Below are 27,785 nucleotides of genomic sequence, written 5' to 3' on the forward strand. Positions count from 1 at the left end.
GGAATGCTTATTCTTAGACTCTTCATATTCATGGCTAAAGGGGGGTGGCTCCCATCTTTCATGTTGTTTTAATTTGGACTTCTTTGATGATTAGTAAAATCGAGTACTTTTTTTGCCAAATATTTATTAACTGTATTTCCTCTTTTGTGAATGGCCAGCTCCTGCCTTCTCATTCATTGAGAGACATCTTCATTAATTTTCTTTCCCTATGAGAATCTTGTAAACAATGCACAACGTTCTGTCATGTTTTCTGCACACAATGAGGGTATCTCATTTCCCCCTCTGATAAATGTGTGGATGGGCTCTGATGGTGGTGGTGGGGCATGCTCAGGACGTGCTATGCCAAAAGCTTCTGGCCCCCAGAGCTGCCTCCCTCCCTAGGCTAGCCATGCAACCTACCAATGGCCCCAAGGTAAGACAGCCTCTCTTTCCCAATCACAGGACCCTGAAGAGCCCTCAAAGCAGCTAAGTAAGGTCAACTTCAGATCACACTGGGAGTCCCACCAGCCACTGCTGCTGTCCCAGATTGGCTTGGATGCCATGACTGTCCAGCCAGCCCTGCCCCAAGGAGAGGTCTGAAAGCTGCAGGCCAAAACCACCCAAAGAGCAGCCTTTGGTCACTGCTACTTTCTCTGCTGGACGTGGGTACATAGACAGCAGGCTGTGTGCAGCACCACGAGCCTCTCAATGATGGGAAAATGAGCACACCCTCTGATTTCACGCCCGCCTGGGACACATGTTCCCACCAGGAAAGGACAATCCGTGAAATGAGGTGAGATTTAAATGACAGCAGGAGTAGGCAGGGTGAGTGAGAGGAGCTGTGATCCACACAGATCCAGCAGCAAAGGCACAAAGGAAGCGGCCAGAAGCACCCTGCCAGGAAGTAAGGGGCTAGACAAGTAAGTGCTCATTGTGGCCACCCTTTGAGCCAGGCAGAGCTTCACACAAGCCTGCAAGGGCAGCCCTAGATGACTGTCCCGAAGGGTATGGGGCCCCTAGTGCCAGCCATGCTCATGAGGCTGGGTCTATTACTTGTCTACTTCAGCATGACACTTGGGACCAGGCACAGAGGGGCTCATATCTTTGTAGCTAGGAGACAGATTTTTTTTTTTTTTTTTGGTACCAGGGATCAAACGCGGGTCCTTGCACTTGCGCAGCAGGTGGCGAAACCACTGAGCTAAATCCCTGGCCCAGGAGCCAGATTTTTAAGGTTTTTTTTTTTTGGAGGAGGGGAAAGATGAAACCCAGGGCCTCAAACGTGCTAAGCATGCACATTTTACCAATGAATTACGCACCCAGTCCCTTCCTCTCCTATTCCACTTTCATTTTTGCTTGAATGGCTTCTCAATGAGCCCCAGACCCCACCTATAGCTGTGAGGTTCCCCTGGGGAAGGGACCTAAGGTCTCTAGTGGGCTTGGCCTGGGCAGAAGGGCAGCTCTGTAGACCAGACTGTGTCCATGCTTCATAATGCCCATCAGCTCCTCCCCAGTGTCCAAGTGCCCAGTCACCTGTCATGGGCCACTGCTTGAACACAGTTGAGCAAGGAAGACCACCATGTAAATGCAAGCAAGCAGTCCTAGAAGAAGCAGGAGCAGCAGCTAATGTGTGCTCCTGGGCACTGAGGGTCCCATCATGGTCTCCTTGGGTATCCCATGGGCCAGGGAACATGCTGTGTGGGATAAAGTGTACATGGAATGGTTCATTTGGTGGCCTCCACAAGGTGGTCAGATGGAAGTGGGGAAGCCAAGCTCCAGGGCCCAAGAACCTGGGCTCACTGGCTGCCCTCAGTTTCAGAGGCTCAGAAGTGGGTTAAACATACAGGCTAGCAGAAACAGCAAGTTTTCTAAGACAAAGCCTGGAGGAAAAGAAATGACCTCAGTGCCTGAGGGTAAAAACTGATCTCGCCAGGTGCTCAAAGAAGGCTCCTCAGGCAGGTCCCATTGGCCTCCCCAGCACTCAGGATGGCAGGAACAATGGCAAGAACAGTGGATGTCAGGGCTGTGGGCCTCATAGGCCCAGTGAGGCCCTTCCTCCGCATGGGGCCCTTCTAGGACTCGTGTGGTCCTGGGACTGATGCACCAAAGTCAACCTCATGCTCCCAAGACAGACACAGAGAATCATTTAGAGAGGCCTGGAATGCCAAGAGGCTCATGACAGTTTCAGCTTTGGATTTTTCCAAGGCTACACTCCAGAGGCACTCAATCCCTTCTGTAAAACCAAATCTAAGCTCAACTAGAACTTAGTCATGTCTATGCTAAGGGTGTCTGCTGAAATACCCATCCTGGTCTGGGTCCCCGACAGTGGTGGATGCAGAACACAACTAGTTAACTTGCTGGTGAATCCAAGCCCGAGGCAGCCTGGGCAGGCTGACTGTCTTCACTCAGCGCTGTAATCGGCACATCTGCAGACAGGAAATCCTCCTTGCTGAAGTTCCCAGTCTATTATCTGAGACACCTGGTGTGGGCGGGTGATTCAGAGACAAACAATGAGGGGGCCCCCTGCACAGCAATTAACTGCTTTAACTGCTAATATGTTTAATCCACCACGTGGAGATCAAGGCTGGGCTGAGGAAGAGGCTTCAGGCCCCTCTGCTTCCAGGCTGTGGCACCCACTTCATGATGCCAGTGTCCACTGGCTTCACTGGTTGTAGGACATGGGCAGCCTGGCAGGTTTGTGGCCTAGTCTGATGCAGGCTCCTTCTCTGTGTGTCCATGGTGGCAAGAAGGGCATCCTTTCTTTTCTCTTTTGTTTTTTTCCCCTGTACCAGGGATCGAACTCAGGACCTTGTACTTGCGAGGTAGGCGTGGAGCCACTGAGCTAAATCCCCAGCCCTTCTCCCTTTCTGTTTTTAAATGCCCATCAGAGCTCAAAGTGCAGCTTGTTCAGACTCAGCATTAAATGTCTGAGATGAGAGTCACCATCCCAAGAGATGTCAATGGTGCCAGCCATGTCCCCCATCAGGGCATTATATTTTAACCTCCTGCAGCAGATCATACTTTATTGCAAGTAGAAATAATGCTTGATTAAAGGCTTATCAGTACAAACCAGCAGAAAACCTTCCCAGTTGTTCAACTGGGAAGTGGCTCCTGAATGTTTACAAAATGAGGCTCAGAGGGAGCAGCGAAGTCAGCACATGCCTGCACCACCCCCACCCCCACCCAGAAGGCGTGCCAGAAACCACTGCCGCCACAGCCCTCGGGAAGCAAGGTCAAAGGCCAAGGGCTGCGAAAAGCTTCCACCCCCAGCATCAATCAAGGCAGGCAGACGGTCTACAGGATGCTCTTTTTGAAATACAGAAAATAGAACAGACTCCCAGCAGGAGAGTGTGGGTGTGTGTACACTGGCAACTCTGCCAGGCAGGGGCCTTGTCCCCTGCTACAGAATGCCTGGAAGTTGAGAGAACCTGGGGCTTTCCAAAGGCACAGCCCCTAGCTCTCGGAGCCCCTACCATCGATAGCATTTGGCTGCATAGCCCACCCCTCAGTCCATGGGTGAGACAAGGGCTGTGTGTGCCCACAGTGGGGTGTGGAGAGTCAAGGGACAAGGGGAAGCACTGGGGAGCAGTTATACAGGAAGAAACAGGCCACCTCTCCATTTAGAATGGAATTTAAAATAAACATCTGTACACTTCTGGGTCCAAAATGTTACTTTATCTTTCATACTGTTCCTAATGAATTTACTTAAAATTTATTTTGACAGTTCAACCAAGAACATTTTCTTTGGTAACTGGTCAACTTTGGGTACAGAGGCACTAAATTCACTCAGGGGCATTTCAGAACCTTGCACATCCAAACTGCTTTCTGAGTCCAGGGATTTGACTTCATTCCGATTTCCATATATTCTGAGCAACTCAGGAGAAAAAGGTGTTTTTCTGTATGGGTTTTGTTTTTTTTTTTCTTTCAGAAGTATATTGCTCTGTGATTCAGCCTTGTTCCTCTGGGACTCTCACCTTGGGGGATACTGGCAGTCAGGCCTGTCCAGTCTGGACAAATGCTGATGGAACAGCCTACCTGGGCAACTTGGTAAGCACATGCTTCATTGAGGTGCAGCTAGGTGAGGCTTCTGAGGGCAACCCAGGTTCCGACTCCAACTTATGTCAGGGAGACACAGGGAAAGCTCAGGACAAAGACCTCAGAGAGCCAGAAGTATGGGAAGGAAGCAACATCTCAATCGTTCCCACTGTCAATGTGCAAGTTCACAGGGCAGTTAGCAAAACCAGAAGGCAAAACTATTAGGTGCTGGAGTGCAGGTGGGCAGGGATATCTGCACAGAGATGCTGTCTTTTTTTCCCCAGTGCTGAGGATAAAACACAGGGCCTCATACATGCTAGGTAAGTGCTCTACCACTGAGCCACATCCTTAGTTCTTGTATCACTTTTTTATTAAAAACAGCTACTAGGGCTGGGGATTTAGCTCAGTGGTTCCTCTGCCTGCCTCACAAGCGCAAGGTCTGAAGTTCTGATCCCCGGCACCAAAAAAACAGCTACTTTGTGGACAATCACATTCAAACAGCACTATTCACAACAGTCAAAAGGTGGAAGCAACCCAAGTGTCCATCAGCAGATGAATGGATAAACAAAATTGCCCAGCCTTAAAAAGGGATAGTCTGACACTGGCTACAATATGGAAAAATCTTGAGGACACTTTGCTAAGAGAAAGAGGCCAGAAACAAAATGACAAATGCCATATGATTCCATTTCTATGAAGTACCAAGAGACATCAAATTTACAGAGATAGAAAATAGAATGGCAGTTGTCAGGAGCCAAAGGAAGGAGGAATGAGAAGTCATATTTAAGTGAGGATGGTGTTTCAGTTTGAGGATGATGAAAAGTGTTGGAGATGGATGGTAGTGACGGTTGTACAATGTAAATGTACTTAATGCCACTGTACTGGACACCTAGTAGTTAAAATGGTGAACTGGGCATAGGGAATAGCTCAGTGGTAAGGCACCTGCCTAGGAGCAGCAAGCCCTTAGGTTCAGTCCCAGCACCACTCCCTCCCTCCAAAAAGTGAATTTTATGTTATATATATTTTATTATATATGTTACACAAGTCACCACAATTTAAAAAACTTAAAGTGTATATCATTTTTTTCTTAAAAACAACTAGCTTGCTGGGCATAGTAGTTCATGTCTGTAATCCCAGCTACTAGGGAGGCTGAGGCAAGAGGACCTCAAGTCTTAGCCCAGTCTAGGAAATTTGGTGAGAACTTGTTTCAAAATAAAAAATAAAAAGGGCTGGACCTATAGCTTAGTGGTAGAGAACCCCTGCATTCAATCTCCAGTACTGCCAAAAAGCAAAACTAGTTTAAAGCTGGGCATGGCACACACCTATAATCTCAGCACTCAGGAGACTGAAGCAGGAGGATCGCCAAGAATTCAAGCCCAACCTGGACTACACAGTGAGTTCAAGGCCACCTGGACTACATAGTGAAGGCCTGTCTCAAAAAAAAAAAAAAACTGTTTGAATTTATAATGCATAACATCTAATTTGTTAAAGAAAAAAAAGATCAAGTCTTAAAATTCATAGGAGGGCCAGGGATTTAGCTCAGTGGTTTTGCCGCCTGCCTCGCAAGCACAAGGACCAGAGTTCAATCCCCAGTACCAAAAAAAAAAAAAAAAAAAATTCAAAGGAAATGTACAGGATCTACACACCAAAATCTTAACAAACAATCTATCAAAGTTCATGGAAGCCAGAAGGACCCACTAGTCTTTCCTAATGACATACAGCTGACAATATCTGGGTCTCTGGTCTGTGCTTTTAGAACATCACATAGAAGTGGAAAAAAAAGAGGGCACTGTCCCCATGGGCCTTCACAACAGCCCTTGAGGTGTACCAGGTGGCAGCCAACCTGTCAAGGAGCCAGTAGAACTGGTGGTGATGGGGGTCCTGTTCCAAGAGAACCAAGTTCTGCTGGGCTCCACCAGGAGACCGGAGATAGCATGTGTGTGGCTTGCCGCACCCTTACCTATGGCCCACAGGACTGTGTCAAAAGTGCCCGTGTCCTCTTTGCCAGAGATACCATCCTTCCAGGTGACCTGGAGCTGACCATCTGGGAGCTTCCTGATGTGGGAGGGGGTGCAGCCTCTCAGGAATCTGGTGCCATGAGACTCCATGTGCTCTGTGACCAAAGAAGACATTTGCTGCAAAGCACAAGAGGGCATGCCATGAGGACAAGGTAACAGTGAGAACATCACTACTGATGATGTCCATGGGGGTGAGGCCCCAACCCCCTGCCTTGCTCTCAAAGGCCCTGGTGAGGGCTGAAGAGGGGTTTACCCACTGGAGAATATGGGGTACCAACCCACCACCCCCACTTCAGATCCTCTTGCTCTTTGGGTCCTGGAAGCTGAGCCAGGAGAGCATTTGGATCCTCTTGGCCCAAAGTCTCAGATGCTGAGTTCTTTGGTCAGGAGGTGCTTGGTCTGCAGGCTTTTCTTGAGATTCCAATGATCCAGCACCTACACCTAGTAACTCTGCCCAGGCCCATGGAGATGGCTTTCTTCTTCCCACCCAGCTGCAGTGAGTGTGACCAGTTTGCCTTTGTGGCCATCAGGAAGCTGAGAAAGCCAGCATAAGACCCTGCTCCCAGAGAAATGCAGGAGCACCAGGCAAGGGCACAGACCAGGAGGTGAAAGAGGTGGCTCTTCCTCCCTTGTGGCCCAGAAGGCCCCTGGCTATAGATGGTGGCCAAGTTCCCCAGGACACTGGGGGGGGGGGGTCACATAGGCAAGTATTGAGACTGGCCACAGATGCTTCTTTTTTTTTTCCCCCATTAACTTTATTGGTACATTTTAGGTATACAATACAGTTATATTCATCATTGGGATCTTGTACCATTACATGAATCTCTTGGTTCTTACTTTTTTCCCCTTCCCTTGCCCTCCCTTCACCCCCTCCACCCTTCCCTATTTGCAGAGACCTTGTTTCCGTTTTTTTCCTCTTCTCATATTTTTTCCTTTCCCTTTTTCCCTTCCCCTACCCCTCCCAATTCCCCTGCTCTTTTAGACCTTTTCTTCCTGTTACACAATATCAGTTATACATTTTTAAAATTACAATATTAAGATCTAGGAGACATTACCACAGATTTTACAGAATTTAAAAAGATATAGAAAGCATATTACAAAAATCTGTTTTGAAATAAATTTGACAACTTCTAAGAAGTAACTTAGAAGACAAATTAATGAAACTAACTCTGGAGGAAATATAAAATTTGAATAGCACCTATTAAAGAAAGTATATTCCTAGCTTGAAAACCTACCTATATGACAACAGCAGGCTCATAAACATTTTAACTGATAAATTATATCAAACAATTAAAGCAGAAAAAAGAAAGAACACTTCTCCCCTCGTTTTAGGAACTCAACATTGTGCTAATCCTAAAATTGGATAAAGATAATAGAAGAAAAAAGTATGAACATAGATAGAAATTTGTTTAACAAAACAAACTCTTAGAAGTCAGATCTGGCAGGATGTAGAAAGTGGTTTTGTTATAGGGATGGCAGTGTTGGTTCAGCATTGGAAGATCCACCCCCAAAAGTAATCATTTTAACAGAGGAAAGGAAAAAGCCATATGATCCTGTCACTAGTTAGAGAAAAAGTATTGGACCAAATTCTACAGCTGTTCATGGTAAAAGCTATCAGGAGACTAAAAGTAGAACAGAAACTTCTCAACAGATCAAAGACATGTACTCCATACTTCCAGCGAGAACACCTTGTATGAATGGAGAAGATACAATGCTTTCTCCTTAAGGTGGGGAACAAGGGCAGATATGCTTACTCTTTATCTGTCCATTAAACTTTGAAACCTAGGCCCCACCAAAATAGTCTGGCAATAAAATGACACAACTAGGATAGGATTGGCAAGGTAGAAGCAAAATCTTTATATGTAGATGAAATGATCATCTGCAGAGAAAATACTAAGAAATCTCTAGGAGCCCCTAGAACTTGTATTTGAATTTAGCAGGATTAGAAAACACAAGGTATATATAAAAATTCAGGTCTGTGTATGCTTGCTATAAATGAAGAATTGGATATTGAAATTTAAAAGTTACGTAGGAGTACAAAGGACCCAGAAAAGCCCAAAACAAAAACAGTGTTGGAAGACATTTAGCACCCAATTTTAAGACTTCTTCTAAAGCTACAGTAATCAAGGCAGTGTTGGTGTAAGGAAAGACATACAGATCATTTGAATAAAACAGAGAATCTAGAAATAGAACCACACATATATGGTCCACTGAGTTTTGAAAGATTATTTAACATTAGCATTTTATAGAATATAAACTCAATTCAAGAGCCAAGGAAGAGACAGTGTCTTCAGCAAACGGCACTAGAACACCTGGTATCCGTATATAAAAAATTAACCTCAACCCTTTTTTTCCATACATGAAAATAACTTGAAGGGATCTATGAACCTAAGTAAGAAAGCCTAAAAGTATAAAACTTTAAGAAGAAATTATAAGGGAAAATATTTATGAATTCAGGGTAGGCAAGAACTACCTAGGATACAAAACACATGATGTATAAAAGAAAACAAATGATAAATGAGATTCCACCAAAATTTAGACCTTTAAATGACATCATTAAAATGAAAAGTAGTCCTTAAACAAACCATATTTACAATGCATATAACCTATGAGCAGAATATATAAAGAATTCTTAGAGCTCATTAATAGACAACCCAATTAAAATGTAGACATAAGAAGATGATAAATAGCCAGTATAGCACAAGGAATGGTGTGCCACTCTAGAATCAGAAAATACTAATCAGTACAATAATAAGATTGAATTATACACTCATTAGGGAGATGAAGTCAAGTTTTAAAAGCCTTGTCATGACTTTTTCTTTTTGTTGGATTCTCCCCCTTTGCGTTTAATTTGTCACGCCCAATGGATTCATTCTGCTGGGTTTCCTGGGGTTGTGATCCTCATTGTCTTTTCCTAGGGTATTGTCTAAAATTTTTTGGAGTGCCGGTTTGGTATTCATGAAGTTCCTGAGGTGCTCTTTATCATCAAAGTATCTTCTTTCTCCATCAATTTTGAAAGATAGTTTTGCAGGGTACATCAGTCTGGGTTGGAGGCTGTTTTCCTTTAGGGCTTGAAATACATCACTCCAAGCTCTTCTTGCCTTGAGGGTTTGCATTGAGAAGTCTGCTGTGATTCTGATGGGCTTTCCTTTGTATGTGATTTGTTTCTTTTCTCTCACTGCTTGTAGAATTTTATTCTTTTGTTGGATTTCTGGAATCCTAACTATTATATGCCTATGTGTAGATTTTTTTTGATTAAGTCTAGCTGGAGTCCTATATGCCTCACTTATCTGTATGTCAAGTTCTTTTCCCCACCTTGGGAAGTTTTCTGCCATCACTTCTGTGAAGAGTTTTTTTATGTCATCTGCATTCTCTCCTCTTCTTCATCGACTCCAACCAGTCTTATGTGATTCTTCTTTGCATCGTCTAGCAGCTGCTAGATTGACTTCTTGTGTTCCCTTACAATTTTAAAGCAATTTTTCTTTTCCTCCTCACTAATTGCAATCTTATCTTCTATATGTGAAATTCTATCCTCACATTGGTTCATTCTGCTGCACAGACTTTTGATGGAGTTTTTAATCTCTTGGAAATCTGTTTGTATCTGTTTTATGGATTCCATTTGTTTCCTATGTTGGGATTCCATCATATTCCTCAGATCCTCTATTTTTTTATCTGTGTCCTCTCTAGATTTATTAATCATGTCTTGCACCATGAGCAAAATCTTTGCTGTTATCTGAGTAATTATTTCTGATTTCATTTTTCCCAGATCCTCTTTTGTTGCCAGTTCAGAGAGTCCAGGTGGTTGAGTATCAGAGTGTTCCATCTCATTTCCCTTTGGGGTTGCTGTAGGTGATCCAGAAGTCTGTTTTTGAGGCTTGTTTATGTGTCTTCTCATTTCCACGGGGGTGGGGGGTGCTTCTGGCACCCATGCAGCTCACCTTCTCTGCCCTAGGAGCTTGGGATGGCAGTGGGGGAGCTTCCTTCCGGGTGCTGGGACCAGCTCAGCTTCACTGCCCTAGGAGCCTGGGATGGAGGCGGGGAGCTTCCTTCCAGGTGCTGGGACCGGCTCACCCTCTCTGCCCTAGGAGCCTGGGATGGAGGCGGGGAGCTTCCTTCCGGGTGCTGGGACTGACTCACCCTCTCTGCCCTAGGAGCCTGGGATGGAGGCGGGGAGCTTCCTTCCGGGTGCTGGGACCGGCTGAGCTTCACTGCCCTAGGAGCCTGGGATGGAGGCGGGGAGCTTCCTTCCGGGTGCTGGGACCGGCTCACCCTCTCTGCCCTAGGAGCCTGGGATGGAGGCGGGGAGCTTCCTTCCGGGTGCTGGGACCAGCTCAGCTTCACTGCCCTAGGAGCCTGTGATGGAGGTGGGGAGCTTACTTCCGGGTGCTAGGACCGGCTGAGCTTCACTGCCCTAGGAGCCTGGGATGGAGGAGGGGGAGCTTCCTTCCGGGTGCTGGGACCGACTCACCCTCTCTGCCCTAGGAGCCTGGGATGGAGGCGGGGAACTTCCTTCCGGGTCCTGGGACCTGCTGAGCTTTACTGCCCTAGGAGCCCACAGATGCTTCCTTAGGAGGAAATAAAGTCATGGTTTAAATCCTTTGACACCTTCCCAGCTGAGTTGGCTTGTTCTGGACCACATGTATGAGGAGCCCAGCACATCAGGAATGACGTGCTGGTTGTCTCAAGCAGAGAAACTGGCATGCTGGCTACTTGTTCCTCTTGCCACCCTCCAGAATCCTAAAAGGTTTAGACATCCAGGGCTCTGAAGGGAACTACAAGGCATGCTGAGGTGCACTGTCACCTGGCCTGTCTGCCAGGATGATGTGTCTTTTTGGAGCTCCAGCTCATGTCACAGAGCCTCCTCCCTGAGCACAACCCTCATCCCTGTAGGCCTCTTTGCCTCTCAAGCTTCAGCTTTATCTGCACCCTGCTGCACATCCTCCCCACAGAAGGGGGCTCAGAGGCTTCCTAGACAATTTGTACTACTACAGGGACTGGGGGTGCATACCCCAAGGTAACTGACGGCTATGTGTCACAGCTTTAGAATAAAGCCACATATGATTGCACAGGATGGTGAGATATGTCTGCAAGTTAGAGCAGTGTGCAGTGAGTGGGGTGGTAGAGAACTGGGGTCTAGAGACAGCAGGCCTGACCCCTTCCACCTTCAGATGTGTCCCAGCTAGGCCTCTGTGAGCTGAGGTACAACTACAACCCAGAAACATGACTGTGTAGACCATGATGGATCTTCTTTGGCAGGGAATATGGACTGTTTAACATCTTGACAATGACATCCCCAGACTTTTAGATTTTAATGGCTGACTTCCTTGAAGAGTTTTTAGTTACAAAAAAATCTCCATCACTTCGATGGCAGGAGCTTATCCTGTAGTTCACATGGGCTCCCAAGATGAGGATGAGGACAGATGCACACCCATGCACCTGCTCAGACACACAAGGCAGTGCCTCTGAACTCTAGCCACGTGACAGTCACAAATGCCCAGAACCCATAGCTTCTCCCAGGGCAGGATGGGCCCTGCAAGGTGAATGAGCCTGCAGTAACTTCCCAGGCTGTGCTGAGGGCTCCTGCATGTGCCAGGGATATATATGATGCACAAGAACTGCATGCTCACTCTGGCTTGTGCATGTCTCATTTTAGCCTATGATGGGTGGATGGACTGCCTTGTCCTGTGAAGGTCATCCAGGGCCTGGCCAGTCTCTCACCTGCTCCTCCCTGCCTGGAGCTGGGCTTAGTGAGGTAGCATCTCTACTGGGACCCAAGAGGGGCTCAGCAAGGAGGGAGCTGGGAGTCTCTGAGGTGGAGGACAGTGCTCCAGGGACACATGCCACATACTAATGGGACAACCAGAAGGTATTACCGGTCCACCAGTCTCTGGGCCGGGGGTGGCATGCCACAGATGTCGCTGTAGCCTGGTAGGAGCACATGTGTGCAGCTGTGTGCACACTCCACTCAGCAGCCTTTCTTTTAGGCTCCCACAAATGCATTTTCATATTTGCTGAACAATGTCCTCCTCCAACTCAAGAGCCTGCTTCTGAGGCATGAGATTGCCTTTCCAGCCACACCTGCACCTGCCTGGGTGACAGGTGGGTGGAAGGGAGCTCTCTGGGAGAGCAGTACAACAGGGTGGGAAGTGGAGCCACTGGCCCTACCTGGTCAAAGCCTCGGAGGGGGATGCTGCGCATCATGACGGTGGTGTCCAGGCCGATCCCTGTGAGGAACCCAGCACACTCCAGGGCTATATCTGCAGGTGATGGGCTAAGGAATACTCACAAATCATGACTTTGGAAGCAAAGAACCAAGACCCACAGGGCCTCACTCCAGCTGCCCCCACCCCCACCGATCTGGTCAGCCCCAGCAGAGACTCCTGATATGAGCTGCAAGTCTCCCTTACCCCAGGTCTCATATGCACAGCCTGGGGACTGGGAGCTCTCCCAGCTCAAGCTTTAAGTCCTCTCAACACCATCGTGGACCAGGCTGGCCAGTGCCTCTACAGTGCTCTCGCCCCAGCTCTGGAGTTTAATCTCGGCCTCCAAGGCTGCACCTGCATCTTGGTTGAGTCAGAGCACAACGACTAGCTGGGCCAGGGGGATAAAAGCCCCATGGGTAGAAGACAAAACTGCTGCCTGAGACCTGTGCTCTCAGGGGATGGGGGCTCCAGGGCTTTCAACTTCCCTCAGATATCCTCTATCCTGACCCTGGACCTCCTGGGGCTCCTCTCTTAACCCGGCTGGTTTGACTGCTCCTTCTGAAGGAATGAGACAGGAGCCAACAGCTCTCAAGAGAGATCACTTGACTGCTTCACGGCCGTGTCCAGCTGCCCCAACTGGCTGGCTGTCTCAGTGTGTGGCTCAGGAAGACCTTCCAGGAAGCCCTGATCACAGAGGTCAGCATCAAACTGTCCCCTGGGCACAGGCCCTCAGCCCCCAAAAGCCCAGTAAGCCTAATCCAAGGAAGTGAGCGAAGTCAGGAAGGACTCTAGAGAACAGTAGTCCATGTCACAGGACAGTTATCTACACACTAGCAAAGGATACAGCTGGCCCCAACCACCAACCTGTCAGAGAAATAGAGAACACATGGAGTAAGTGGATGCATAGCCCACATGGGTGCACAAACTGTCATCCCAAGGGTGGGACACAGAAGGACCCTTCTTTTTTGTGCCAAGCACTCAGCTAATGAGCATTGAGGCTGACTGTTCAAATAGGTCATCCCAAGATACAAAGCCCACTTCCCAGAGGCTACAGTTGTGAAATACAACACGACAAATAATATTATTGAATCAGCAAATTGCTTGGTGGTGAAGAGCATGTGGTTAGTGACAAATGGCACCTGTCCCAAGACAGGCACCAGGCAGCTCCAGGATTCTGCAGATGCATGGATAAATGTCCATTAGAAGAAGCACAGAGTTTTCTTTCTGCCCTGAGATGAGTTCTGCCTTGAGCCCTTCTGGGCCTCCTAAAGCCAGCATGGAAGCAGGGAAACACGTTGTAGGATGGTGAGGGAACCAAATGGTGAGGGGCGTGGGTTTCCTCGGGGAAGCACATTCTGTGAGCAGAACACTTTGAGAACACAGAAAACCAGGATGGAAAACCCACACAGGCGGCCAGAAGAGCCATCTCCCTGAAGCAATAACTGAGGCCACAGGATGGGGGACATAGGATGCTGAGACTCACTAGAAATATTTACTCTGGGAGTTTTTGATTTGTTGTTTGTGGTAAGAGTACTGAACCCAGGATCTTGTGCATTCTAAACAAGTGCTCTGCCACTGAGCTACATTCTCAACCCACTCCCAGTAGTGTAAATCCTGTCCTGTGGCCAAATCTGCACTCCGTGACATACACTGACACACAGGTACATCCGCACATGTATAGTAACAGGCACACACACATCACACATCTGTACACACCCATGTGCATGCACCTATACCTCCTTGTGGGTACACTGGCATGTACAGGTGCAGTCACATCACACCACTGTGTACACACATATGCACACTCATAACATGCTCACAATGTACAATGTGCAGTACACACTCATGTACACAGTCCTATCACTTTTGTGCACATGTGCACACTCATACATGTGCACACATGTGAACAAATGTGCATGTGCACACATGCACATACTCATGTGTACTCATACACAGATGGAGGCAGGCTCAAAACCCAACCAAAAAGAAACTCCCAGCTAGGGTGGCTACACATGGGTGGGCTCACCAGATCACCCCTCAGCTCAGCCTTTGAACAAGAGGAAGGATGGATAAGCCCAATGTCAGCATTAATCCTGGCAGGTACTAATGTTATAACTCCATTTCAAGAAGCAGCATATCCCTTAGAATGCTGTAGATGCCCTTTGGGAAGCAGGTAGCATGCTGCTTCTTCAGTACCTGGGGACAGAACTTTGTGCATGGCTAGGGACAAAGTGGCCCTAGCTGGTTGTACAACCCCACTCAGTGTGAGAAAGGTGAAGGGAGACAAGGAGAGCACAGACGCTTTCCAAGTCTCATCCAGGGTCAGCAGTGCCTAAGAAACAGACATGGGTGCACATGTACACAGAGCACGTACATTAAGGCACATTTCCAAAAGCACGTAACAATTCTTTTTGGATTTGATGGATATAATGAAAGGAATAAGCCTGTAAGATATGAAATTACAAGTTACTTAAAATACAGGGCCAGGGATTCAGCTCAGCAGTGCTGCCACCTGCCTCGAAAGCGCAAGGTCCTGAGTTTGATCCCCGGTACAAAAAAAAAATACAAACATTATTCCACTGTTGTGAATAACCTGCTCTAAAAGCCAGATCCACTTTGGGAAAGTGTGTCAGTGCTCAACACTCAGTGTCCTTTGCTCACTGCTTCCAGCGGTACCCACACAACAAGACTCTGGATCCTGCTGAGCTGTGCAGGCACGAGGGTAGTGACACCAATGTGGCCCTTCCATTGCCACCTGGGCTCCCTGCTGGCTAGGAGCCTCCCTGCTGACCCTCCTTGGAGGATGGGCTGGCTGTAGCCTCCAGGCTTCAGGACAGTGGGCTGGGCCTTCTCTCAGCCCTTCTTCATTGCTGAGCACAAAACAATGTGATCTCCTGATTCTGACAAAAATAGTTTGTTTCTGCCTGGGCATGGTGGTGCACACTATAATCCCAGCATTTGGGAGGCTGAACCAGGAGGAATGCTGCAAGTTTGAGGCCAGCCCGGGCTACATAATGAGACTCTCTCTCTCAAAAAAAAGTTTGTTTCTGCAGTTCACATGTGCCAGCTCCTCAGACCTGCATAGGGAGCTAGTGGGGGAGCCAGGGACTACAGCTCTGCCCTCAGAGGCTTTGCAGCACTTAGAACCACCTGTCCTTGAGGCTACATAGTAGGTGGAGCTCCCACTTCACAGGTGCAGTTCCAAGTTGCTGACTGGGGGCACATGCAGGGAAGGTAGATACCAGCCAGGCACATTCCCAAGTGGGCGTCCTTGCCTGTATGCAGCCGAAATCTCTCAACAAAAGCCCTCATCCTGCTTGGTTCCAGGATAACTCTGGGCCTTTTGTCTTCATGAACAATGATTTTCATCACTATTGATTTTTACTCTGCCTCTTCCCCAATTAATCAAATAATGAGAATGTTTATTCTTAGAAGAAGCAGGATATAAGAACTCAAACAGAGAACTCCCTTCAAACTGACTGGAGTATGAAAATGTTGGAGGAAAATCAGGATCAGACATCAAATCCTCCAGGCACAAGGAGGAGAAAGATCCAGAAAATAGTTAACTGCAGATAGGCTTCCATGGACCATGCTCAGCCTGGACAGGGCCGGGGGACAGACAAGGACCAGTGGCACTGATACCAGCTACAGAGGTACAGCAACCATGACAGGCCATGGCCAGCTACGAGGAGTATGGTGGTACTGGCAGAAATCAGAGGATCAGCTCAGCAGACCCAGGGGCTGGAAACTCTGGACTTAATACTGCCATGAAAAGACACTGATAATCCCAGCTAGTTGGGAGGACAAGGCAGGATAGCAAGTTTGGGGCCAATCCAGCCAATTTAGCAAGACCCAATCTCAAAATAAAGATTTAAAAAGGACTGAGCAAGCTCAAAGCCCTGGGTTCAATCCCTAGTATTTAAACAACAACAACAACAACAAAAAACATAACCAGTGTATCTGCCCACCCACATGGAAGCCACCATTCTGTACCCTGTAAGCCATGAATCCAAATTTGTGTGTGTTCCAGCAGCTCAGCTCTGTACTTTTTGGTATACAACATTTTCCAGGGAGGTATAACTACCACGAGATTAACCTAATCACAGGGCAGGCTTTCTTGTTCAAAATCAGAACAGGGGAGGAAGCGAAAACAAAAGCATTAACACAAGCCAGAGAAGCCCAGGCTTAAAAAACTGTCCATTTGCCTCTGGAGCCTGACGCCCCTGATCCTCTCTCCAGAAAGCACACTCACAAAAGTGACAGTCTCAGGGACCACCTGGTCCCTTGGCACTCCTGCCAACACAGGAAATGCCAGGTGGGGGTTGCCCCATGTGGGCGGCATGGGGGGAGAAGGGAGCTCCACCCCAGTAAGAGCTAGCTCCAGGCTTGCCAGAGGCCAGCCCCATCCGACCCCTTAGTGTCCAATGCTGGGCCTGATGGAGATTGCACTGACCAACCTCTGGGTAACAGATGCCCCAGGGCCCTGGACTGTAATGTCTTAGCCACAGGGATGCACACAGGCAGGTGGAGAGACAGCTTTATAGTCTGGGAAACCAAGTCCCAGGTAAATGGCTAATCTCCCTTTTGCCGACACAGAAGAGTACATCAAATAGAAGTGAAAGTTAAGCAGAAAATGAGACTAGTAAGCAGCAGTCATTTCTAAATAAACAGCTGTGGTTCTTCCTAAAATAAAGTTTACCTTCCTCCCTCTTATGCTTAGGAAGAGAAAAAAAAAATAACTGGTACCTGGCTAGGCTTCTGAAATTTCATAATAGGGTCAAACAACAGTCCCTTCCATGACAAACTCTGACAGGCAGCATTAATTCAACACAAATTATAAAACCACTCTTCCTGCTTCACAAAGCCCTGAGAATCCAAGGACAGAAAATGTCAGGCTGCTGCAGCAGCTGCAGAAGGGGGACATCCTGGGATACCTTTGGCTTCCTCCCTCCCAGGATGAACATGCAGGCTGGGCAGCCCCAGAGTGGGGCTGGCAGCTGTGAGACTGGGAGTCCTCATGCTCTGTAAGCCTCTTGGGGATCTGGCGAGGCCCCATGAGTGGACAGCAGGAACAACCAGGTCCTGGCTGTTACCTAGAAATAGCAACTCAGTTACTAGACCTCAAAGAAGATCTCATGTGGGGAAGAGCCACCCCAAGACAGCTGCTGGCTCATTTAACCACTTCCCTAGCCCAGCACTGCAAAGCTCAGCCCAGCTTTGCAGAAAACTGATCTCCAGACACAGTGAGTCCAGGCAAAAGTGCCAATCAATTTGTAGGTAGGCAAAAGGGTTCTGAAAGTGAGTGATTATGATTCTCTACATTGGTGTTAAGCTTCCTGAGCCCCAAAACCTGATGTCAAGAGAGAAGGCAGAGCCCAGATTATACAAGTACAGGAAGCAGAGGTAGGTTGGGGAGCCAAGTTGGAATCTGCCAGGGTGCAGAGGCTTCGAGGTGGGCCGCCCTGCAGGTGGGGAGTAGGATGGAAAATGGCATGGGCTGTGGGGCTGGAGGTTGAGGTCAGTTCCTTGACCTCCCTTACTCATCAGGCCTCTCTGGGCTACAGGTTTTTCTTGGCTGCACTTGAATCCCAACCCCAATGCCTGCCTCCCTGAAGAAATTTGAAGAGTAAGTTCACCTTTCTCACCTTCACATTCCCCCATCTCTCAGGGACTTGCTCTGTAGAACAGAATGGCTCAGTCCTGCAAGGCCACACACCCCTCAGCACCCCAACTTCCCCGGCTGGGAATATATATCTGCCTACAGTGGCCACTATCCCACTGCCCATCCTCCTGAAGAGGCTCCTGCTGCCCTCCACCTCAGAATCTCCTCAGTTCTTCAACCTATTCTGGATTTGACAAAAGAATAAAGAAACAAGAATAATGGAAAAGGGAATAAAGCCAGGCACAAAGCTGACAACTGAGTCTAAGCAGGTGTCAACCTGGAGTTCTACTCAAGGCCCTGCACTGGCCCTGAGCATCTGAGGCAGCCAGGACATCCCCTGAGGTCCCTCCCACCCACTTGCACCCACATGCTGCCTTTCCAGGGGTTCTCTACACTGGCTGATCACCTTCATAGGCTCTGACCCAAATGTTTAGCTTGCTGTGGCCAACAAAACAGGCGTGGCCCTGTTTTGCTGGTACCCAGCTGCTGAGTGAAGAGTCTGCCTTAATTTTGTCTCCTATGGACAGGGCTCAGGCATGACTGTCCCATCTCTGTCATCTTTTCATCCCTGGGCTCCCTGAGACCTGATGCCAGCCTAGAAGAAAGGGGGGCTTCCCATGTGATGCCCAAGAGGCAGCATGGATCAGCCTTGGGACGGTAAACTTGTACAGGGTCCATCATAGGCCCAACTCATTTCAGGCGTGACCTAAAACTACTAGTCCCTGGGCCCCATGCAGATGCACCTGAAAGTCACAGCTGGTGCCTATGCCTATGCAAGGAGAAAGAGAAGGAGGCCAGGGTGCATCCTGCAGATTGCGTCAAGAGACCTGGCCAGGGCTGAAGTGGCCCATCTTCAGCAGAGCTGCCACCCAGCAGACTCAGTGCCCACTGTAGGCGGAAGTGCAGGCACACTGGGCCCACTAGCCTCCAGGTCGGGAACAAGCAGTCAAAATGTCCCTACCCGACTCCAGGAGGCGCTTTGGGGCCAGAGGGCTAGCCCTAGGGTCCATATTAATTTCAGCTCCATTTTAAAGGCGAGTTAAAATAAACATGAGGAATATTTATAAGGCAAATAAATCTGGCAGAAACAGCCCCTCCAAGTGTGAGCAGAGGCCTCCCCCTCAGCCCCAACCCAAGCTGATAAAATACAGAAATGCTACTGTAGACCCTCCGGGCTTATTTTGACTGCTGCAGAGGAATGTAACATGTAAACACTCACTCCCGTATTACACTGTTACAACTTGCATTAACAGCCTTGGACAAAAGCTGCATTTTCACAGAAGCATCGTACAGGGATATATCTCTAGCTTAATTTTTAAAAAACCATTTCCTCACATAAATCATGCTCAGAATGAAACGGGTGACTGATACATTGCAAACACTTTTTTTTCTTAAACAATAACATACCTAGATTCCTTCTAAACTAAAGAGCTTTTAAAAAAAAATCTCCTAAATGTTTTTTTTCTGAAGAAAATAAACACTGTAGTTTCTTTCCTGACCAAAATATCTGGGGCCATGTCTTCCCAGTAGAGCTGGCTGCTCACAGCACACAGTCACAGGGAAGAGGTCCTTAAGCCACGGGCCACCTCACTGGAGCTTAATCCTCCACTGTGTATCCCCCGCATGGGGTCCCTCTCCGCAGAAATGTGCAGGCATACAACTCAGAAAATGCTGCCCTGGTGACAGGCCAAGGTAATGACCTGAGCCCACAAGAGGATGTAGCCTGGACAGAGGAGGAGGGCAGGGACTGGCCTCCTAGGCTGCCACACGTTCAAGGCTCTTTCAAGACAGGTTTAGCACCTAGAGCATTACAGAGAGGCTGGGAAAACATGTCTAAATTTCATGAAGGGAAATCAGCATGAAGGAAACCAAGAAGATTTGAAAACACCAGTCCCAGTGGCCAGAGGCAGAACTGGGGCCCCCGAGTGGGGATGGTGTTTTCAGATAGGGGCCAGGATGTCGCCTGGGAGGGGCACCCTGGTAGTCCACCAACAATGGCAACCAGCCACTGTGGGATATACAGTAAAGGAAAAATCCAACCTGTGGAAGCCCTACAGGAAAATACAGGGACTTCAAAAAAAAAATCTTGGAGGTAGGGCAGGGCTTTCTGAACATGTAAGAAATCTAAAAGCCATGAAATGTAAGAAGAGATTTAAGTTACATCGAAGAAAAAAAAAAGAAAACCATTTGTACATTACACAAGTTAAAAGACATGAGAAGCTGAGAAAATCTGCTCCGTGTATAACACAGGATCCCATCTTTAACACACAAACCAGCTGGAAGATAAGCAAAAGATAAGAGAAACCAACTGGATAGAAAGTAGGCCACAGACCGAACTCACGACTCACACACACGTGCCCAGGCTCACACACTCTCACACAGACACTCTCAGTCTCAAGAAAGGCCAGTAAACACACAAAAAGATGACTGACTGTAGTAAACAGAATCAGATTGTGTTTAATCGAGCAGGTAGTCAAAGATAAAAGACCAAGCCAGGTGCAGCGGTGCATGCCTATAATTCCAGCACTCTGGGAGGCTGAGGTGGGAGAATCATAAATCGGAGCCCAGCCTTAGCAAGATCCCATCTCAAAATAAAAAAAAAAAAGGACTGAGGATGTAGGTCAGTACAAAGGACCCTGAGTTCTATTTCCAGTATTACACACACAAAAACATACATATATACATTAAGAAATCTGATAAAGATAAATAAATAATTAAAAATAAAAAACAGATAAGGGACTAGAAGTGCAGTTAAATGGTAGAACACTTGCCCAGCATGTCCAAGGCGCTGGGCTCAATTCCCAGTACTGCTAAATAAATAAATAACCAAACAAAATCTAACAAACCAAACAAAAAATCCAGATAACCTAGAAATTACGGCACAAAGGAAAAAAGTGATAATGTGACAACCTAAAAAATTAAAAATTTGGGCTGGGTGTGTAGTTCAGTGGTAAAGTGCTTCCCTGGCATGCACGAGGCCGTGAGTTCAATTCTAGTACCATAAATAAATAAATGAATGAATAATTTTTAAATATTATGACATTAAAAGACAAACCACAATCAGATGATCTGGTAGAAGGCAGCAGACAGATGGATACAAACTGGCATGAGCTCAGCTGTAGACAGGGAGGGGTGACATGTGCCACAGGCAACAGGAACCATGTGGCTCCTGCACAAGAACTGGAAGAGATGTTCCTTTGCATTTTATGATTTTGTACTGAGGGTTAGACCCAGGGAGCACTAAGCTCCATCTCCAGCCCTGTCATTTATTTTTATTTTTGAGACCAAGTGTCACCAAGTTGCCTAGGCTGGGCTTGAATCTGTGATCCTTTTGCCTCAGACTCCAGAGTAGCTGGGATGATAAGTACGTTTCACTACTACTGGCCCATTTATGCCTTACAAGTTGATGCCAAGTTATGGAGGGACAAGGAGAAGCAGGTAAAAGTGTGTGTAGGACAGGGTGCAGCTACCCTGAAGCAAAATGTCTTGTAGTTGAAGGTCATTGACCCTTGGACCAGGATTTTCTACTTCTAGGAAAGACCCTGTTAGGTATATATAAAATGTATAAAACTACCTCACCTGTCAAGACCAGAAAATAAAAAGTGTTGGAGGGATGTGGAGACACTGGAGCCCTGTCACACTGTCAGTGGGATTCAAGATGCTAAAACTGCTGTGGAAAAGTTTGGCAGTGTCTCAAAAAGTCCCAGCAATTCTACTTCTAGGCTTATACCCAAAAGAACTGAAAGTAGGAACCAAATAGTATTTGTACCCCTATGTGTACAGCTATGTTGTCCACAACAGCCGAGAGGTACAAGCAACCCAAGTGCCCATGGATAGATGAATGGTAAGTAAAATGTGATATATACAAACAGTATGGCATTATTCAGCCTTAAAAAGGAAGGAAATTCTGACATGTGCTCCAACGTGGAGAAACCTTGATGATATTATGCTAGTGAAATAGGCCAGTCAAAAAAGGACATATTGCTGTGTGTCCACTTGCAGAGGTAGTCAAAGTTGTCACATTCATAAAAACAAAAAAGAGAATGGTGGTTCCAGGGCTAGGGGTGAGAGGAGATGAAGAGTTACTGTTTCATGGATGCAGAATTTCAGAGGGGGAAGATGAAAAGAGTTCTGGAGATTGGATGGTGGTGATGACTGTACAACATTATGAGCACATTTAATATCAGTGAACCATATACTTAGAAAGGCCAAGATAGTCATTTTGGGGCGGGGGGGTACTGGAGATTAAACAGGGCTTTCACACTGAGCTACATTCCCAACACTTTTTTAATTTTTTTTTTTATTTTAAGGCAGGGTCTTGCTAGATTGCTATGTTGTCCAGGTTGGGCTAGAACTTGTGATCCTCCTACCTTAGCCTCCCAGAGTGCCAGATTACAGGTATGCGCTACCAAGCTTGGGTCAAGATGATAAATTTTATATGCATTTTACTATAATTTTAAAAAGTGCAAAAAGGGATAGTGTACATAGATACATATCAAAAGGTTTCATTGCAGCATGTACAGGGATGAGAAACTACTGAGATGCTCCTTCATGGGCGAAAGGTAAAAGAAGGTACACTTGTGCAAGGGACTCAAGACCTGCTACTGCCTTGTGAAGTGTGAAACAAAGATGTGACACACACGTACATTCCCCAGCTACACGTGCAAGCACAGACAATCCAACATGCACACAGCGGACACCTGCATGCACTCACGTGCACGTGTGCATGAACATACATGTGTATACACACACACACACACACACACACACACACACACACGGAGCCTGCCCACTACCACTTCTAGACATTTTTCCACCAGTATTTCCTTTTCTTTGTGTGTGTGTGTGTGGGGGGGTGTTGGACAGGGTTTCACTATGTAGTTCAAGCTGCCTCAATCTCCCTAGAGCTTCACCAGTATTTCCTCCTGGGTTAGGTCCTGAGACAGCCAATCACTGCCAGCAAGCCAGCAACCAAGCCTCTGCTGCCCTCTGGTGGCCCGTCTTGTCCCTGCAACCTGGAAGTCTTGCGCCGTACAGGCAGGAGCAGCTGCCTGGACCTGGGACTCTGGGAGCAACCCAGCTCTGTGAGTGCACTTAGCATAGGTGTGCCAATCACATGCTGCTGGTCTCAGAGCTACAACTGAGCTGTAGCTTTTGAAGCTTTTGGAGGCTTTTCTAGATTTCAAGGAATCCCAACATACAAGACAGATGACTGGAGACATTTAATTGTGGCCCTTCCTAATGTCTCTAAGGGGACCTAGTGGGAACCTAGATAAAAATGGCTGGCACACTTTAAGTGACATCCATGTTATCACTTCCAAGACCACCATGGGAAGCAGTGTCAACAGCCCTGCAGAGGGGCACATATCCAACTTTCTTTCCTTCTTTCACAGAAACTGGAAAGATGTCTTCAGAACTGCGCAGCAGTGAACAGGAGGATACCCATCCTGCACACACCAGCCTTACGTTTTTCCAGGGGATTCTTTCAGCCAGAAGATGTCGTCACTTGTAATTCCATATTCCAAGGCACCTTCGATCTATCAAGGAAAAAAGCATGAGTGTGACAAGACTGTCATCTGGTCTGTCCCAGGGACTTCTTCAAAATGCTTCTTCTTTTTTTTTTTTGGTACCAGGGATCGAACTCAGGACCTTGCACTTGTGAAGCAGGTGCGGTGCCACTGAGCTAAATCCCCGGCCCCAAAATGCCTCTTCTGCAGAAACAACTTAACCAGAGCCAACCCAGCCCACATTTGGGCAGAGGTTCTTTCCCCTACATCCTTGTCTTCAGGCTGTGGCCTCACTGGGGACAGAGGTGTCCTGTGTGTATCTACCTTGGTGTGGTGTCTGCCTGGTGCTAGAAACACCCCTGGCACATCCTGGCAAGGGCCCTCCCAGGCAGATGTGGCAGCAGCTTTCCTCTCTGCTCTTGAGGCCTTCTCCCTTTTTTTGTGGTGCTCTTCCCGAGTTGCATCCTCAACCCCCTTTTTATTTTTATTTTGAGCTAGTCTTGCTAAATTCCCCAGGTTGGCCTGAACTTGTGATCTTTCTGCCTCACCCTCCATAGTACTTGGGATTACAGGTGTGCATCTGGTAACTTTCCCTGATCTTGATGCAGATCCAGGGCACAAGCCCCGAGGCAGGCATAGCAGCTTCAGAGGCCAGACAGCTTCAGAGGCCCGTGACAGTCCAGGTACCTGGGAAGGAGCTGGGGCGATGTAGACCAAGGGAGCAGCACCCAGGGCCCAGGGCCCCAGGCTCACAAAGAAGTGAGTGGAGAGAGATCAGCAAATCAGGGATTAGGAGAGTTGTACAGCATCCCAGTGAGAGAAGCCAGCCAGAGGGGTAGGGGTAGATGAGCAGGGTGTCACACTGCAGGTTGAGGCAGGGCTGTACATGGGAAGCAGAGAGCTCTGAGGGCACCAGCCTGCAGGCTGGATGGACCCAGCACCCTTCAAAGCCATCCTGGGTGGGTTATGTACCTGGGAATCATAGATCCCTGATGAGGGGCAGCTAAGCAGGTGGGGGAAAACCTGAAGTGGAGCATCCCTCTAGTGGCCCGTGAGAGTAAGGCATACTGGTAGAAAGGAAATGTATTTCAGTTTACCATTCCAATTGGAAAAAATAAATAAAGTCAGGAATTTCTCCAGTTTGCTCAAGAAAAATCAAAAGTTGTAAAAATCAAAGGGACCAAAACACAAGCTATCCAAGCATAATGGCATATACCTGTAATCTCAGCTACTTGGGAAGCTAAGGTAGGAGAATGGCAAGTTTGGGGCCAGCCTGAGCAACGTAGCAAGACCCTGACTCGAAATTTTAAAAGAGCTAGGGGTGTAGCTCAGTGCTCCCTGGGTTCAATCCTAGTGCCAGAAAGAAAAACACAAGCAAGCCTTGGAAGGCACCCAGGGAAGACAAGGGTATGGTGGAGACAGGGTGGGTCTGCACAGGGGAGTGGAAGGGTCACTGAGCTGCCTCCTTCCAAACTAGGAGTTCTGGCTTTACTTTCCTGTACACACGTGGAGACCCCAACAGCCACCCAGCATGGTAGAACAGGTGGGGTATGTCAGGAGCCCTCTGTGGGGCCCACAGCATGGATGCAGGTACAACTCTGCCCAGTAACTCTGAGGAGCCAACGTGACCACTATGCTCTTAGGAAGCAACTGTGGCCTTCAAGGGCTCTAAGGAGAACCACTAGGAACCAGTCATTGTTAAACAATGGCACTGTGTCATTCTGTACAGCCAGGAAGCCCACTTGAGGACCCCTCTGCACAAGCAGCCTGTGTCCTTCTTGAAGCTGTGTCTGTACTTGAAGCCTGTGTCCTTCAAGTACAGGGGCTGTACTTGCTGGCCTGAGACAGAGGACAGGCCCCATAGCCCTCTGAGACTGGAGGCACTCACACTCCACTGGTCCTCTCTCCTCCCCATTTCCAGAGTAAGCACAGAAAGGAAGTGACAGTTAGGGTTAGGCCATTCAAAGCCTCCTGCCCAAGAACAGTCAGCATTTGACCCAGCTGGTAGTACTGACCCCGCTCCAGCTTGCCCAGTGCTAGAAGCCTCCCCCTGGGACCACCTGTCCAATATTTTAACTTCATAGCTGCCTGTGGTGATGGATAAGAGGTGAAGCAAAAAAAAAAAAAAAAAAAACGGAAAAGCTGAGGAAAGAGTTGTCACAGGGCTTTGAAGAGCTCTAATGCATTTCTAGGAATCTAAATGGCTGGGCATGTGGATCGGGCTGTGCACACACCAGGAAAGATGAGGAGGCCCTGGGCTCATCTCTCACTGGCTTTGTTCTCTGCACAAGCAGGAAGTGAAGGCCAAGGAAGTTTAAGGAACAACCCCACACACACAAATGCACAAAGAGCCTTCGGCACAGGCTGGGAGATTTTGTAGTTCCAGGTATTTAGGGACATCCCTAGTCCTTTGCTGACCACGAAGCTTTCTAAGTAGACTTCAGTGGCCATACATAACAAAGAATAAGTATTTTTTAAAATTAGTTCAAGAAGCCAGACAATGGTGGCACATGTCTGTAATCCTAGCACTCAGGAGGCTGAGGCAGAAGGATCACCATGAGTTCAAGCCCAGCCTGGGCTACATAGTGAGTTCAAGTCAGCCTGAACTGCATAGCAAGACACTGTCTCCAAAATAAAAAAGAAACAAAGAAAGAATTCAACTCTTCAGTAAATACTCAAGAGAAATGAAAACTAAGATCACAAAGAACTTTTATACGGACATTCATAGAAGGACAGTTCCTAACAGCTAAAAAGAAGAAATAACTCAAATATTCATCACTGGAGAAATGGGTATATAAAATGTGGTATATGCACACACTGCTCGTATTTTTCAACTTTACAAAGGAAATTCTAGTTTCTCTGGTGTGAAAAACTAAAAGCATAAATGAGGTTCAAATGGTATAATGGATAATGTGAAATAGGAAGAAAAGGTCTAAACGAGTAGGGGAAGTGGGAAGGGTAGGGGAAAGGAAAGAAGGGAAAAGAAAAAATATGAGAAAAGGAAAAAAATGGAAACAAAGTCTTTGTAAATAAGAAGGGGTGGAGGTGTTGAAGGGAGGGCAGGGAAAAGGGGAAAAATTAAGAACTAAGATACATCATGTAAGGGTACAAGATCCCAAAGATGAATGTAACTGTATTTTATATCTAAAATGTACCAATAAACTTAATAAAAAAAAAAAAAAAAAGAAAGGAAATTCTGACACCTGCTACAACATAGATGAACCTTGAGGGCTTTATGCCAAGGGAAATAAGCCAGCCACACAGAGGTAAATACTGTATGATTCTACTTTTATGAGGCATCTAGAATAATCAAATTCACAGAGACAGAAAGTAGAATGTTGGTTACCAGGGACTGGGGAGGAGGACATGGGGAGCCATTGTTTAATAGATGGAAAGGATCAATTTGGGATGATCAAAAAGTTCTGGAGATTGATAGATGGATACAACTCTGTGAATTTACTAAAATCCATTGAACTGTACCCTATAAAAGGGTGAAGTTTATTTCAAATTTTTTTAAGAATTAGGGGAAGAGGGGAAAGGTAAAGAAGGCTTAAGTCTGGGCCGGGAATTTAGCTCAGTGGCACTGTGCTGCCTCACAAGCACAAGGTCCTGGGTTCGATCCCTGGTACCAAAAAAAAGAAAGAAGAAGGCTTAAGTCTTAAATGTCCCAATATTTAGAGGTTAAAGTGAAAAGGAGTCAACAATGGAGAGTTAGAAGGAGATACTATGGCCAGATGTGGTGGTATGTGCCTGCAGTCCTGGCTGCTTGGGAGGCTGAGGCAGGAAGATCTCTTGAGCCTGGGATTTGAGGGCCAGCCTAGGGAATAGAGTGAGATCTCAGATTTTTAAAAAAAGGAGGAGGAGGAGGAGGAGGAGGTTGGGGAGGAGGAAGGACTTTGGAATGAAAAGAGAATAGGCCTAATGGTGCCTAGAAGCCAGCTAAAGCGTACAATGAGAATGGTTTTGAGGACTGAACAACAGGGAGGTCAACTGGAAAGGAGAAAATGATGACGGCAAATATAGAAGAAACAACAGACTGGAGGGCTCTGGTGGAAAGTGCTGAGAGCACAGTGAGCCTAAGACCATAAATGTGCCCGGGGTGCAGAGGTGGATCCAGCTTTGGGGACACTCACATGTGTGGGGTACTTTGGCCGCCCTCCAGTAGCAATGACGATGTGTTCAGCCGAAAGCAACATCTGGAGAATAAACCAAGAAACCCACAGGTCAAAACTACACTGTGGCCACCCATCCAAAGGGCTCAAATGCCTAGAGGGGCTGCAGGGTAGCAGTTCCTGTGCTAGCCCTGCCTTCAGCTCAGAGATCCCACTGGGCAGGGATCATAGCAAGGATCTACTGGGTAAGAGGGGTACAGGTTCTAGGGACAAGA

At 47.3% G+C, this 27,785-nt stretch overlaps 1 protein-coding gene across 20 annotated transcripts in view; it reads right to left on the reverse strand.

Annotated features, from left to right (window-relative positions):
• The window catches only part of Txnrd2 (thioredoxin reductase 2), an 87,768-nt gene that overhangs the window by 44,837 nt on the left and 15,146 nt on the right, over nt 1-27,785 (reverse strand). For all 20 annotated transcript variants that reach the window (XM_087198609.1, XM_087198616.1, XM_087198615.1 and 17 more), the window contains 5 exons: nt 27,532-27,594; nt 23,358-23,428; nt 13,074-13,093; nt 12,192-12,283; nt 5,969-6,143 (listed from right to left, as the gene is read on the reverse strand). In XM_087198609.1, coding sequence (XP_087054735.1) covers nt 5,969-6,143; nt 12,192-12,283; nt 13,074-13,093; nt 23,358-23,428; nt 27,532-27,594 — 421 coding nt within the window. The remainder of the gene's footprint in view (nt 1-5,968; nt 6,144-12,191; nt 12,284-13,073; nt 13,094-23,357; nt 23,429-27,531; nt 27,595-27,785) is intronic.

This window comes from Heterocephalus glaber, unplaced genomic scaffold, assembly GCF_053883595.1.
Source record: "Heterocephalus glaber isolate CG9 unplaced genomic scaffold, H.glaber_assembly_v1.0 deba00001687, whole genome shotgun sequence".
NCBI classification, from domain to species: domain Eukaryota; kingdom Metazoa; phylum Chordata; class Mammalia; order Rodentia; family Bathyergidae; genus Heterocephalus; species Heterocephalus glaber.